The sequence below is a fragment of the Manduca sexta genome, chromosome 13 (assembly GCF_014839805.1).
Source record: "Manduca sexta isolate Smith_Timp_Sample1 chromosome 13, JHU_Msex_v1.0, whole genome shotgun sequence".
NCBI lineage: Eukaryota > Metazoa > Arthropoda > Insecta > Lepidoptera > Sphingidae > Manduca > Manduca sexta.
Window position 1 is genome coordinate 1,208,727 of NC_051127.1, and position 16,269 is coordinate 1,224,995.

The window sequence follows — 16,269 nt, forward strand, 5'->3', positions numbered from 1 at the left end:
CATAAATATTTATATGTGAATACTGAAGTAGCCCAAGATATAATCAGTCATAAATTATGTTATTTAGGCTTTGGTCGCAAATAATTTATAATAGTCGATGTTATAATCAGAGACCAATAAACTAGAGTTATAATGATCTCTATTCGACAATAGATTCTAGAACTGGCTGATTACAAAATGGAGGGAAGTTTGACATCATGGCTTAAACTTTGACAATTCACAATAGCCAAAGTTGAAACTTGAAAAGTCTGGCCTAGAAGCTTGGAAAAGTGATTTATATTGTAAATAAAGAAGCATTACATTGAATGAATTTAATCTTCATTTCTAACATAATTAAACAATCAGGAGGAATAAAGAAGTTTGTGTAATCTTTGAATGTTAGTGTTTCCGATGTATCGGTGATATTGGTAAACAGACTTCACAATGAGTGCGACTGCATCAGCTGCGACAGCTTCAGTAGACGAGGATTTAGACGAATGTGGGCCACAACTCATCAGCAAATTAGAAGTAAGAAGTCTGTCTTGCGCTTTTTTATTTCCTAATACATTTAGTGCGTAGTTCCATATTTTGAAATAAGCCAACAAATATATATTTTTTTTCATTTGCGGATTTTCACACCTAAACAAAGTGAAAACTTGTTTACAAATAACTATTATAGGCGCATTCGGGTAAGATCGGATACGGGCTAAGATCGTATAAGGAAAAAAATATCTCGGAACTATAGTTATATTGTAGTTTATCTACATAGTAGTTAGCATACACTACAGTTGATGCTATGACGAAGAACAAATGTGCTGTGTGCAGTGAAATAAAAACGGTGGATTTGGCTCTTCTTATCAGTAATTGGGACTTCTACTTGATTTTATGGACCCTATTGTACTAGCTTTATAAGCATTGTTAGAAAGAAGTCTGAACTTACCCTACGAATGTCCCATCTTTTCTAAGATTTAAAATTTCTTTAAAGATATTATCACCTACTTTTAGGCTTACACAGACAGAATTGAACGATGATTCAGTTATCCCATAAAATAGCTTTAATAATAACCAGTTTCATGTATAAAATACCTTTTATACATGAAACTGGTTATTATTAAAGCTGGCTTAAATATTTTTTGAGAAAATATTTTCAAGACTTTTCTTAACTCATTGAATGCCTGAAATTGAAATTAGCCAAATGCATCTTGCAACATTTATAGAATTTTTCTATAATCTATCCAGTAGTGTATACAGCACAATACCCATGTAATTCAAGCTTCTATTTCTGTTTGTGTGTAACACACAGACAATAATATTTTCATATTTAACTTTTTCCACAAAGGGAAATGGGATAACATCAGGTGACATCAAAAAGTTGGAAGAGGCTGGATACCACACGGTTGAGTCCGTTGCATACGCCCCTAAGAAATGGCTCATCACCATAAAAGGCATATCAGAGGCGAAAGCTGACAAAATACTATCAGAAGCTTCTAAACTGGTCCCCATGGGATTCACAACAGCTACTGAATTCCATCAGAAAAGGTAAATTAATGCTATCATGAACAAGAACTTTATTACTTGTAATGATTTTTAAAAAATAGTAAAAGACAAATTCATCTATTCTTCAGTTCTTAGTAAGGTATGATTGATCAGTGTGTATTTATTATTTTCATATTGGCAGTTGAAAGGTTTATTGACTTAAGCAAATTTTTTTATGATAATTCTTAACCAGGTTAAGAAAAAACATAGAAAAAAGAGCTGATGTTAAATATGTATGAAACTTAGTGTCGCAAAAAATTATGCTGAAGTCAATTTGCCTTTCAACCATTGATATAATCTTACTTATTTATTATATTTTATTACATGACTTACAATAACAGGATTATTCAGGTAACATATTTGAAAAAGTGCAGAGAATACTCAACAATTTTCTATCATACTTGCAAAATTAAATAATCAGTTTGTAATAATAATTATCATTTTCAACATGTTAATATTGCAGGGCTGAAATAATTCAACTGACATCGGGTTCCAAGGAACTAGACAGATTGTTGGGTGGAGGTATAGAAACAGGATCCATTACTGAGATATTTGGGGAATTCCGTACTGGGAAAACTCAATTGTGTCACACACTAGCTGTGACCTGTCAGGTAATAATATAATGTTATGTTAATTGCAATGTTTTGCAACTCATAATAATCTTTTGTATGTAATTTTTCAAACTATGTCTGCCTTTTTACCACAGATTTTAGATAAATAATGCAGTGTGTGCTGAGCTGCAAAGTTTACATTACTGTATTTTTACTTGTTTACGAACAATGTAATTTTTTTTACAAATAACTATATTATTGGGTAAACTATTTATTGACAACAGATTGGTATAGACCTACACAGGGTAATTTTGAGATTGTGTTAATAAATTAAACCACATACTCATCTTTGCCAACATTATGCCAAAAATCTTCCATGAATAACAAATATTTGCACCATAAATCCCAATTTTATTTGGATTTTTTTTTATCAATTCATAAGTGTATTTCTGAAAGATGTGCTGCAACAAATTCTCTTAGAGTAGTAATAGTTGTGGCATTAGGATTCCTTAAAATAAAATTACATTTTTTTATATTTGTTTTGTTCCAAACTTACACATTTTTATTTGACATCTATGATTAGAGTAAATTATTGTAAACTGCTACATAAGTATGTGGTTTCATTAAATAACACAATCTCAAAACTATCCTGCATATTTTTATTTCAAATGAATAAACAGTTAGCAACACAACTGCCCATAGACATTAAACAGTAGCAAAACCTCCTCATAACTATTGTGTTTAAAGTACATGTGAACACTAATTCCATGATTTTTATTCTAGTTGCCAATAGAGCAGTCAGGAGGAGAGGGTAAATGCATGTACATCGACACGGAGGGTACGTTTCGTCCGGAGCGACTGCTGGCGGTCGCGGCGCGGTACGGCATGGAGGGCGCCGCCGTGCTCGACAATGTCGCGTATGCTCGAGCTTACAACACAGACCACCAGACACAACTGCTTGTTCAGGCATGCGCTATGATGGCCGAGTCTAGGTAAAGTTACCATGATATTGATCCTTCGCTTCATAGCTGTATTATAAAATCATTGGATCCAGTTATACCAAAATGTACTAACGACTTTTTAACTTTACAACTTATAGTGGGATTTTTTATGTTCAAAAAAATTGTGTAGATTGGTTCACACACATTGTTGTCAAATTATTTATTTATTTATTTATTTATTTATCAATTAAGTATCACAAAAGCTTACAGTGGAAATACACCAAGACGCTTGAGTGAAAAAAAAAAACAAAAAGAAAAAACAACAAGTAGACAAAATAAAACAAAACGAAACAATAAAAATTATCAAGAAAAAACAACTACTTACATTCTACATTATGGGAACAGCTTATTAAATTTAAGTAAGATGCTTAAATTAAGTAACAAAATGACTTAAAAATAAATACACATTTTTATAAATGGTGTGACTATTATCGACAAATATGTCGGCATCCGGCCTACTCTCAAGATACGCATTTAATAAAGCTATAGCCTTGGCGGTGGGAGTATTGCTTGTTTGCGTAAGATGCCAAACAGCTGGACCAGTGAGGAGATGGTGTCTTCTCCGCCCAACGGCCCGAATGTACTGGTTTGGAACGTATAGGTGAATATTTTCACGTACCGATGGATTGTCAATTTTATGCCGCAAAAGTAAATAAAAATGTAAAATGCAAGCTAATTTGCGCCTGAGTTGCAACGTATCATAACCTACCATCCCAGTCACAAAAGTGAAGGAAATAAAATGGATAGTACCCATACATCCGAAGATATAAGTGTCGACAAAACTTTTTATGTATTTTCTCCACCATGAGAGTATACATTTTTTCACGGGGATCCCATATAATAGCATTATATTCTAATTTACTTCTTACATAGGAATTATATAATAATTTAAGAACGTTAATATTTGTGAAATGCGCGGAGGTTCTGATAATGAAGCCTAATGACTTGTGAGCAGCTCTACAGGTGCTTATAATGTGCTCATGGAAGTTTAGTTTGGAGTCAATAATAATTCCTAGATCACGTATAGATGTAACTCTATCAAGGATCACCCCTCCTAGTGTATAAGTCATTGTAAGTGGTTTCCGGGAACGTGAAAAGGTAATAATGTTACACTTAGAAGAATTAAGTGGTAGCTTATTTATTTCACTCCACCTTGCAACAGCATCAATATCACGTTGCAGCGCATCACTGTCACTATCATGCGAAATGGACATAAATAATTTAATATCATCAGCAAACATTAAACACTTTGCATTGCGTAAAATGTTGGGTAGGTCATTAATCATGATCAAAAATAATGTGGGTCCCAAAGTGCTTCCCTGACTAACACCAGAACGAGTATAATATTGTTGAGAACAATAGTGTGCTATTCTAACGTATTGTTTTCGGTCTTTGAGATAATAAGCAAAAAATGTAAGGAGACGTGGGGAAAAACCTATAGATGAGATCTTCTGCAACAGGATGTCATTGTCGACAAGATCAAATGCCTTACGGAAGTCTAAATATGCTGCGTCGACTTGGGAGCCTGCGCTCATGCTTGTGCTAACATAGTCTACGAAATTGACATGATTTGTGAGAGTAGATCGCGCTGGACGAAAACCATGCTGTGAGTCAACCAAGCAGTTACTGATTAATGGAGAGATACAATGATTTATTACAGATTCAAAGAGCTTTCCAAATACTGTAAGAACTGCTATAGGCCTAAAACTAGTGATATTCAGAGATGAGGCGCATTTTGGTACTGGGGTGACTCTTGAAACTTTCCATTTACTGGGATATATACTATTTTTAAGTGACAAATTGAATAAACATAGGAGAGGCTCCTCAAGTGCTAGATAACAGTCCTTCACTATGAATGCTGGTATAGCGTCAGGTCCACTAATTGGGGAAGCTTTTAGTCGACATACCGCTCTACGCAATTCACGTTCGCTAATAAAATCAAGATTGATACTAGCTACACAGCCATTGTCGGTTGCATTGAGTTCGGCAGTTGCTGGATGTAGAATTGAATATAAGTAGATCTCTGCATGTTTGGTTTAATAGTAAAATATCATCCGGAATTATTGCATATAAAATATTTAGATATATTTTGCCATAATTGGGTTCAAATAGAGTCTGACTGAAGGTAGATTTGTAGCCAAAGCTGATTAATTAATTATCGCCACAAAATTTATCTATAATAATAATAATATCAGCCCTGTATTATAAATTGTCTTACTGTTGGGCACAGGCCTCCTCTACCACTGAGAGGGATTAGGCCTTAGCCTAAGCTATAACCATAGCCTTAAATACTCAAAGAAATTTTGTTCAGGATAGGCTAGAAGCTACTGTTAATAATTTAGATTATTTTAAAATTTCAAAATTGAAGATTCATATCTTCTGCAGTTCACTAGAAGGTGACAGAAATTATATTGCAATTTGCCAAAAATGACAATTTATTTCGGTCTTCACTTATGCCGAAGGTGGCCGAAATCGAAGGTTCGTTAGGACATTAAAAAAAATACATTTGTTAATGTATGTCCATAAGGAGATGTTAAAGAATTCTTATACATTAATACAAAAATATAAAATAAGTTTGCATCTTTGGAGATAAATAAATCAATGTCTGAAAAAGGTTCCGCAGTGGATGACTAAAATCGTATACATTAAATATAAGGGTTGTGAACGCCAAAAGTCCGGTGTGCTTGTATATGCCGGCCCTTGCCAGGCTAACAAACGTAGGGTCAAGTGAAAAAAAACTGAGGTAGCTAATTGTACTAACAATATGTCCCTTATGGCTCCATTTCCAATTGTATTTCGTTTAATTTGTTAGGAAATATACTAAAATTCACCGTTAAAGCAAGCGATAATTCGCAAAGAATACACACATAATTTTTTTAGAAAAATGAAAGGTGTGTGCCCTTGGGATTTGAACCTGCGGACATTCGTCTCGGCAGACCGTTCCACAACCAACTAGGCTATCGCCGCTTTTTAGGCTTTAACGGTGAAGGAAAACATCGTGAGGAAACCTGCATACCTGAGAAGTTCTCTATAGGAATTTCGAAGGTGTGTGAAGTCTACCAATCCGCACTAGGCCAGCGTGGTGGACTAAGGCCTAATCCCTCCCAGTAGTAGAGGAGGCCCGTGCTCAGCAGTGGGTAAAGTATATAATACAGGGCTGATATTATTATTATTATACTAAAATTCTCGTTGTGTAACGAAGCCCTTTTTGAGACTGGTGTATTAAAGCGTGAGCATATTGTTTTACAAATCATGTGTGTATTCTTCGTAAATTATCGTTTGCTTTAACGATGGAGGAAAACATCGTGAGGAAACATTGTATACCTGAGATGTTCTCTATAGGAATTTTGAGGGTGTGTGAAGTCTACCAATCCACACTAGGCCATCATGGTAGACTAGGTTCTAATCCTTCTCAGTAGTAGAGGAGGCCCGTACCCAGCAGTGGTATATAATACAAGGCTGATATTATTAAATTGTTTTACAGATACTCACTATTGATAGTGGACAGTGCTACAGCTTTATACAGAACGGACTACTCAGGCCGCGGAGAATTAAATTCCAGACAATTGCATCTTGGACGATTCATGAGAATGTTGCTTCGTCTCGCTGATGAGGTTTGTATATTTTAATGTTGTCATTTACGAGTATACAACTAATATGAACTATGTAAAATAAGAATCGGAAATAATATTCTTTAGGCAAAGTTTAAATTATTTTAACAATTCCCAATGTTATTGCTATATCAATGATCATAAAATTTGTTAACTGCAGTTCATAGGATTAGGTAATACTAAACTTAGTAACCGCAGCTTTTAATAATTAATTATTTTTTCGAAATCCGTCGCAAAAAGGGACCAATCAGAACTCATTTTTTATTAACCTCCCTATAAATTACTTATTTTGATTGGTTTATTTTCGAGATCGGATCTAAGATTAAAATTGGGATCGTTTAGAAACCCGCCGTAAAATTACTAACTTTGTTTGCAGTTCGGCGTGGCAGTAATAATAACGAATCAAGTTGTGGCGCAAGTAGACGCGGTGGGCGTGTTCAATGCAGACACTAAGAAGCCGATTGGTGGACACATCATTGCGCACGCGTCGACTACTCGCCTGTATTTGAGAAAAGGGCGGGGCGATAACAGAGTGTGTAAAATATATGATAGTCCATGCTTGCCCGAGACGGAGGCCATGTTTGCTATAAGTGCAGAGGGCGTTACTGATGCTAAGGAATAATTTGTGACAGTGGAAATGGATTTGAATTTTAGATCTTTCGTGTTTCCTTTTGGGATCATATTCCAGTAATAGATTGTACAGTATATAATAAAACTTTTATTTTCATCAGACTGGTTTTTCAGAATGGCATTTGTAATATTTATGTCGTCGAAAGAAATATCAACAAAACTGGCATACAAATCCACAGTTAGGGCATTTATGATAAGTACACGTGTAATACGAATACCAATAAGTACCTTAAGGCACTTGTTTCATCGCCGACGCAACCCTTTGAAATTGAGTGATGATGTTGAGTGCAACCAACTAACAGGATACGAATCTCGGCTCAAGACGGCCATGACTGGGCGTGGATTGAAACATCAGTGATTTTGGCATGAGCGAACTAACAACTATTCGATACCATCATTCATTGGCACTCGGAACGTAACTATTGAGTCTTTCCTAACCGAATTTCGGCCACGACGGCCGATCTCAGTGGAGATCAGCCAGCTATGCAGGAGATATTATAGTGCTCAAGTGTGTGCGCAATATACAGATGCATTCTCTGATCCTTCACTCTCATAGTTCAGTGAGGCGGTAATCCAACAAAACCGGAAGATCAGGCGCAGGACCAACGGCTTTAGTGTTTCGCGAGACCGAAGCTATTAGAAGGGTCGTGAGGACGAAACAGCTCTCGTGTGATAGCTCTTGTCGTGTAGTTATAAATGTATCTTATTCACACAAAATCTAAATCTATTTTAAGTCGAGTCATCAAATAGTCGATAGTACGTCGCTTCCTCGTTGCCGGTGAGACAAGTCCCTAAATAATTAAGTTTTACAAGTAAATTTATTGTAGCTACTTTTAACATGATAAATGATTTCAGTTAATCACTAACTCGCGAATGTATTGTAAATAAGTTGGTTGAAATAAAACACATTTTTATTTATTATGCTTTTTATTATTCCACAAAATGTAAGCACAGGATATAATTTCAGTTCAACGGTATAATTTATATGATTCTATTGCAATACATTTTATAACATTTGTATTTAGCGAAAATATAAAACAATCTATGGAATATGTATCTTAATAACAATTATTGCTGAACAATGCACCCATTATATAGAGTGTATAGCTTTTGGCTTCACTGTAACACATCTACGTATTTATAAAAATAAATATACCACTAGGCATTTAACATACAGATTATATTTCAAGTTTACATGATACAAACAAATTGAACACTTCTATAGTTATTACTGTATAAGAGGACATCTAATCACTTTTTGGAAGATTGTGTTAATATTTTCAAAGCTATGAGACATTAGAAATTGGACAGCACTTATAAAATTTCACACCAAGGAACGAGATATTTAACACTAATCAATATTCATTGTTGTAAATCCATAATGTAGTCTTGATCCTAAAAACATTATAATATAAAGTTTATATTAATGAATTCAGTTCACATTTGCATCATGTAAACTTTTTACACAAATAGTATACGCATATCTGTACCATAAGACACGTTTAATATTTTGTTTACTTTTCTAATGGCCATTTCACACTAACAATATTCATTTTTTTTATTAATAGTTGAGAAAATTGTGTTAGAACCTGGAAAATCTTAAATCACCCTATATATAGTTTGGTATTCTACAGCGGTCGCCCTCCTGAAAGACGAGATGTTAGTCTTATTATGTCTAGTAGTTACACTGGCTAAAATGTCCTTCAAATAGGAACAAAACAGTGACTTCACACTGTTGCTCGGCGACAGAAATAGACATTGCGGTGGTACCTACCCAGGCGGACACTCCCGTGAGAAACCTAGCAGTAAGAAATATCTTAAATAAATGCATCCAATTATCACGCATAATAGTTGTGTATTTAGAACGGTAAAAAAAAATTTGCCACGACCCCGTATCGTTTCATTGTAATTGGTTGAAATACTAACACGTGATTGACGCATTGATTCCTCGACCAATCGCAAACATGAAAATTAAGCGACATCGGCTTGCGAGTTGCGTTTTTTGGGACGTTCTAAGGGACCTGACTGTATAAGTGAACACTAAAATTTGTCGCAGTATGAATCCTCCTAGCCAAATTTTCGGCCACGGCGGCCAATCTCAACGGAGAACAGCCAGGTACGCAGGAGATATTGTACTGCACCAGGGTGTGCGCAATACACAGATGCACTCTCTGTTCCTACACTCTCAATACAGTGAGACAGCAATCCGACATGTCCGGAGAGAGATCAGGCGCAGGACGAACAGCTTTACGTTCTTTCCGAGTTGACGGTGTGACACGGAGGTATCACACCGCCAACTTCCTTACTCCGAGCTGCAACTCAGTTTGTCTGTCAGCTGTCTCCGTAAAGAGAATGAAACAAGGCTTTTGTTGCAAAACCACCTCAAGTTTTTTTTAATGTGCGAAGTGACCCCATCGCGTCTGATGGTAAGACGAGAGAATCATCTCTTGTCTCTCGTCAAAATTGTGTCTGCCGAGGGGTAAATATCAATTTACCTTTCAGCATTCGACACAATTTTGACGGCCTGTTGGAATTGGATTTACATAGGCTGATTCCGGAACGCGACACACTGACGTGGGCCACTATGGCATGTTTTATGCACCTTGCGTATGGTGGTCGCTATCCGGACTGATATAAAATATATCCTACCACCAGCAAAATATGCTGTGTAATGCTGATGTTTATAGATTATTTATTTTATACCCATTTAATTGATCATAATTTGTCTTACGTAGTATTTGTATTCCCTTTGATAATTTGCGTCTTGCGCCTTATGTTGCTAGTGTGCAACAACCATTAAGTAAAATAAAAATAAGATTAATGGAAAGAGGAGACAAACGATTTTAAAGTATAAATGCAATTTCACGGATATATTTTTAAAAAATGATCATACATTGGATAATAATAAATTAAAATATGTCAACACAATAATCACAAATGTATGACATAACCGCGCACATTTAACCCAATTTTCCGTAGCTTTTTACTTTTATATCTGAAACAATTATGTTTAATCTTCAGATATTCAAACAAACAAGTAGATATATTTTCATTATAATACAATTAATATTTTATGGTTGATATATGGCAACTATTTTCTTTGAAAGCAAATGAACCTGGCAATTCTAAGTACTTCATATACTGTATATAGGCGACATATTTAAAAACTACGCGAAATTGGGTATTATTGCTTAAATTATAATTATTGGAGAAACGAAACTAATTCAGTCACTTCCCATTCCTTTATATAATTTTATATTGAACAGTATATTGCTATGTGCCGCAGTTATGCGTTTAACGAACATAATTAGACTACATCACACCCCATCTAATTGTGAAACAAGCACTAAATTAAAATAAATTATTTATAAATTCATAAATTACGAGGCACTATCATAAATACCTATACCAATTAACTATAATATTGCTAGTTTTGTGTCTGGAATCAAATTAATAAAAATATATACTTTTGATATATTTTCGTAATGTCATGTGACTAAAAATTTAATATTTTATTATCAGAATTTACGGCGCACTCAAATAAGTACCTACCACACGTACGTAGGGTCTAGGAACAATAAGTTTATGGTAATACCTCAATCAACATGCGACGTACTTGCAAAAATATTTTTAAATTCTAACAAATATATTATGGTATATTTTAATGTCATTACAAAAAGTTTATATATTATGTAAATGATTATATAGTTCTAGTGATACAATATACAAAATTTAATAAGGCTTTTTATCATTGATATTTTTTATAAGCAATCGTGATTTATGTCATGAACCCATATTATATTTACCTTATTAAAAGAACTAATTATATTGTGACTTAGCAGTCGTAGACAATCTAAAAACTGATGTTCTCACACCTTATCCCAACTGGAAGAGATCTAAAGTATACTCAATCACAAGCTTTTATTGCTGTATTATTGCATGAATCACAGGCATCTGAAGCACCGTCAATGAACTTTACAGCGATGCAAAACAAGTCGCACGTTGAAGAGACGAAGTCCTCAACCCTAAATATTACGAGGGAATAATGTATAACTCAGAGCTTAGGATCGGCGCTGTCGCTGGGGCCGGGTGTAGCGGCGTGCGGCGAGTGCGGAGAGTGCGGAGAATGCGGAGAATGCGGAGAGTGTGGTGCGTGCGGTACGTGCGGTGCGTGCGGTGCGTGCGGTACGGGCGGTACGTGCGGCACGTGCGGAACGTGCGGTGCGTGTAGTATTTGCGGTGCGTGTAGTACATGCGGCGCGTGCGCTACATGCGCTGCGTGCGGTGAGTGATGCGCATGCGGTGCAGAAGCCGCGTTCTCCAGGTCGAGGCGCTCGTGCTCGCGTGCCACCATGGCTCGCAACTCATCCTGGAAAATTCCACATAATTATAGTTTAATGATTGCACACAATGACAATTGAAAATTTCAGGTTCCATTTTCATGTGGAACAGCATTTATTATGGTACCACTCACCCCCCACCCAAGTCTGTCGGCTACATCCTGGCACCCCTCATCACAATCACCCAGGCGCGCCACGTCCCTGACAGCGTCTTCGTCCAGCTGCAAACCACCGCCCACGAGCCCTATCAATCGATACAACGGCGATCTCGTCCCAGCCTTTTCACGGTTGATGAGCAGCCTTGGACACCAGTCTGGAACCCTGGGAAAAAATATTTCATATTATTTATATAGTACAATTGTATTAAAAATAAAAATTGTTACATTTTAAAGGAAGGATATTAGGTTTTAGGATTCATTTTTAAAGTCAGTACTAATCATAAAAAAAAAAAAAAAGTAAACATGATACTTACATATCAATAAGGGATGCAAATGGTTGCACTTCTAACGATGAACCCATAATGATTAGCATATCACAATGTTCAAAATCTTGTTGAAGGCACTCTTGGAAGCGGTCAGGGAGGCTTTCTCCAAAGAAGACAATGTCTGGCTTCACAATCCCAGGGCATGCTGTGCAAATCGGTAATTGATCGGCGAATATGCGCTCTAAAATAAAAAAAAAATAATGCTATAAGTTTCGCCTTTTTCTAATTGTATGTCCATTATTATAAACACAATTAAGGGTAAATAAAAAGGCTTGGTGTTCATTGCCATATTGAGAAACCATTAAGGACTTTTAACACACTATGTCCACATATAGTTCTTCCGATATGGCTGGACACAAAGCGGTGCATGCAATTTTTTTTTCAAAATAAATCTGCGAGATCCTTAAAAGTGTATTGTGTTGCCCACATATGACACCATTCCCACACTTGGTATTTATTCCACATATTACGGTAGGTTAAAGAAGTATCCATAATATAACAACTAAACATACCTTTAACAAATTCAAGTGTATACTCCTTGCGACAGTCAAGACAGTGTGCAGTATAAAAAGTGCCGTGTGCTTCTACTAACTTATCTGCTGGAATGCCTGCCACCCTTTCTAGCGTGTCTATATTCTGGGTGTAGTGACGCAGCAGCAGACCTGCAATGTTTGATTATGACACAATATATTGGGCATTGACCTAAATATATTTTAATAATTCCTATGAAAAACACTAAATAATAAAAAAAAAAAAAAAATTTTTTGTTACATGTAATTAATTAGGTAAAAGACATCTATTTCTATTAATTGGATATAAAAAAATACTGTTTTTTACAATTACCTTTCTCATGTAGCAATCTGATGAAGTAATGTGATATAGTTGGTTTGAAGCTTCCTGGGAACAATTCTTTTGCTAGTGTAAAGAATGGTTTTGGGTTTTGCCTGAAGAAATTTATTTCAAATATTGCTTGCGGATCAGGCAGATTATATTTTTGTAGATTGTGGTACAATCCTGTTTCAGGACTACGAAAATCCGGAATCCCAGCAGCTGGAAATATAATTCCAAGTAGTTTGTATTATTTGCTCAAAATATAGCTGCTTTACCATGCCATAATCATTGTAATGCAGCCAAAATTGGTTATAGCGTCATTGAAGGGACCACCCAATCTAAAACCTATATCAAATTGAGAATCTCTTGCTTTTTTGTAGTCAGTTGATAAAAAAAAATTAAAAAAAAGTTTTTGTTTACAAGAAAAATATTATGACAAACGGTGATTATAGCTGTTAAACATCATTGATCATTTAAACCGATAGTCCTTGAAGTGATGTATTTACATAAGTGTTTATTTAGAGCTTCAGATGGGACTTCCTAATTTACTTGTTATAACTAGCTTCAACTGTATATTTAATCCACCTTTTGATGCTTTTTTTTTTTATAACACCTAAAAATATAAGCATGTCGATGATACAATTGTATTTAAGAAAATATTAAAATTATAAAAAAAATAACCATAACTTCTTGGTCAGATAAATAATTAAAATTTTTGTTTGTGATATTTATGTAACCCATATGGCTTTGTTTACTGTTATCATCCCACATTATAGATAAAAATTATCACAACACTACAATCAATAACTATTAATCCAAAAGATAATATTTTTTTGACAATTATTTGAGTAGTTTTGGAGTATATATATTCATATTTGTATTGACCAAAATTTTGTATAGACAGTTATTACAGTGTTTATCTCTATGTATTCATCTTTACCATATCTTTTACCCTAATTATTTTGTTTATTATAAAAATCTTGATTACTACAATTGCCATCAAAATGGTCCATGTGAATCCAGAATATGATACAAACATGGAAAGTTGTTGCCATTACATTAATTGTAATCTGAGTTTCTATAGTTGTTTCATGTATTTATTATAACTTAATATATCATTAGCTGCTTTAGAGTCTTTATGCCAGCTTTATTTGCAGCAAAGAAAAGTTGAGGATGACAGGGCAAAGTTGTATTATGTCTAGTGAGACTACTGGACATAATAAGACTTAACATCTCATGTCTCAGGATGGCAAGCACAGTAGAATACCAAACAATACTTTGCAATTCAAAGGTTGGATGGTGTTTCTACTGCGTATGGGCGGCTGTATTGCTTACTATCAGGTAAATGGCTTGCTGATCTTCATTCTAAGCAATAACAAAAAAAAGGTGTTCATTACAATCCCAAAGGAATTTTGTTGTGTTCCTAATAAGCTTAGGTTAACTGATAAAAGAACAAAAAGTGATTTTGCTCTCAAGCGATATGAAAATATATTATTCATTTAAAACATGGTTAAAACAAATAAAAAAATATTCAAGAGCTGAGATCATAATCAACAATTAATACATTAAACGCTCCTTCTTCATGGTTTTTGTATTTACATTTTCACTATTCGTGGGAAAAAGATGCAACCAAGATATACTTACTACAAAATATACTCGTTAAAAAAAATCTGCAATATTCTAATATGTGCATTGCCAATTGAGTATTTCTGCCTCGTACCTAGACAGATTTTATAAAAAATGTGATGAACTGGCACCACCATATCAAGGCTGATTATGGATTAACGCCTTTATATAAACTTTCTATACCTGTAGTATGACAAACTAATTTTATTTCCATTGGACCGTTTTTATGAATTTGACAGGAGCGGTTAGGTTGTTTGTTGAATTGGCGATTAACAGAGTAAGCTTCTCGCCTCTGACACATGGCTCTTGATAGAGCAAAATATAAAAGTTGCTTTGTCTACAAGCAATAACAACATTTTCAAACCTGTTTTAAAAGGTGATAGTTATACCTAATATTTCTTGAAGTTTCTGTTACTCAATAAACTACATTTACAAGGTTTTTTATGGTCTACCAGGAATGCATTGTTTGAACCTCAATGTAAAAACTATTTTAGATGTTGTTATGCGGCTTCAAATACATTTTTTCTTTTACAATAGACATTCTATTCCAACGACAATATGAAAATATATAAACCCATTTCATATCATTTTCACTAAAAATGCCATACTGTTGTTTAGTAATCAATCTTTGCCTAAACCTCATAATAATATTGTTAGAAACATACATTTTATTTTTTTTAGATTTGAATGTTTTGTCTAAATTCCATACAAATTACAATTTCTGAATTCGCAGCATAATTTTAGAAGGTAACCCCCACAAATAAAGAACTGTTACTGTACTTATTTTAATTATTCAAAATTGTAGAATTTATGAATAAAACTTAATTTAAGTATAAATAATATCCACTTTACAAATTCATAAATGTAAGCTAATATATTTTGGGATGGTATAAATTCTTCACAGATATTTATGCAAATTAGTATCATGATATTCTGAGCAGAATAGTGTGTATTCCCGGTATTATCAAGATAATAACAAAAAATATATATTAAAAAACCTAATTATTTGGTACTTTGAACTATTATAATTTTAAAACTTAGAATTTGGTGAATTACGATTTAATCATGAAAACCTATGGGTAGGTACTTACAAGTCGATATGCCAGCTCCTGATAGCGTTATTATATTTTTGCATCTATCACTTTTTATCCAATTTACTATGCCGTCCAAGGAGACCTCATCCAAGACTTTGTCGACCTGCGCTGGGGGTTCTGGTGGCTCGTAAAATCCTAGTTTCTGAGCCAAATATCGTCGGATCGAATCAACATCCAAATCGCGAATTCTAGAGCCCAAGCTCTCTATAGGATTTGGCGGGATAGTCGGCGGAACATCAGATGAATCTTCTCCTAAAAACACAGCCTTGTACACTTTGTCGATTATTATTTATATTGGTTATTTATAGGAATAACACTCACCATCACTTTTCCCTGGAGGCGAATTAGCGGACATTTTACGTAAAAACAGAAAATTGCGTCTTGAAACCTTTGTCCACTTTTGCCACGGTTTATTTGACAGATAAATAACGCGCATTCTCGGAATTAGTTACGATAGAAATAATCAAAGTCCATCGTCTATTTTAAATTATATTACGTAACAAATTCACTCGCCAATATGCAAGTGTATTCATACCCAACTTGTTAAAATAATATTTTATATATAGTAAACTAACTTTTGAACTTG

At 34.6% G+C, this 16,269-nt stretch overlaps 2 protein-coding genes across 2 annotated transcripts; one reads left to right on the forward strand and one right to left on the reverse strand.

Moving 5' to 3' along the window:
- Positions 1-164: 164 nt before the first annotated feature.
- LOC115454503 (DNA repair protein RAD51 homolog 1) lies at positions 165-8,226 on the forward strand. The gene is made up of 6 exons (XM_037438193.1): positions 165-507; positions 1,319-1,518; positions 1,979-2,126; positions 2,850-3,058; positions 6,552-6,681; positions 7,055-8,226. The coding sequence occupies exons 1-6, from the start codon at positions 424-426 to the stop codon at positions 7,298-7,300; spliced, it is 1,017 nt and encodes a 338-aa protein (XP_037294090.1). The 5' UTR covers positions 165-423; the 3' UTR covers positions 7,301-8,226.
- On the reverse strand, positions 8,223-16,230 carry LOC115454639 (NAD-dependent protein deacetylase sirtuin-2). The gene is made up of 7 exons (XM_037438191.1): positions 16,005-16,230; positions 15,681-15,935; positions 12,976-13,182; positions 12,645-12,794; positions 12,121-12,313; positions 11,783-11,969; positions 8,223-11,677 (listed from the first exon to the last, which is right to left on the reverse strand). The coding sequence occupies exons 1-7, from the start codon at positions 16,117-16,119 to the stop codon at positions 11,363-11,365; spliced, it is 1,422 nt and encodes a 473-aa protein (XP_037294088.1). The 5' UTR covers positions 16,120-16,230; the 3' UTR covers positions 8,223-11,362.
- Between the last annotated feature and the right edge of the window lie 39 nt (positions 16,231-16,269).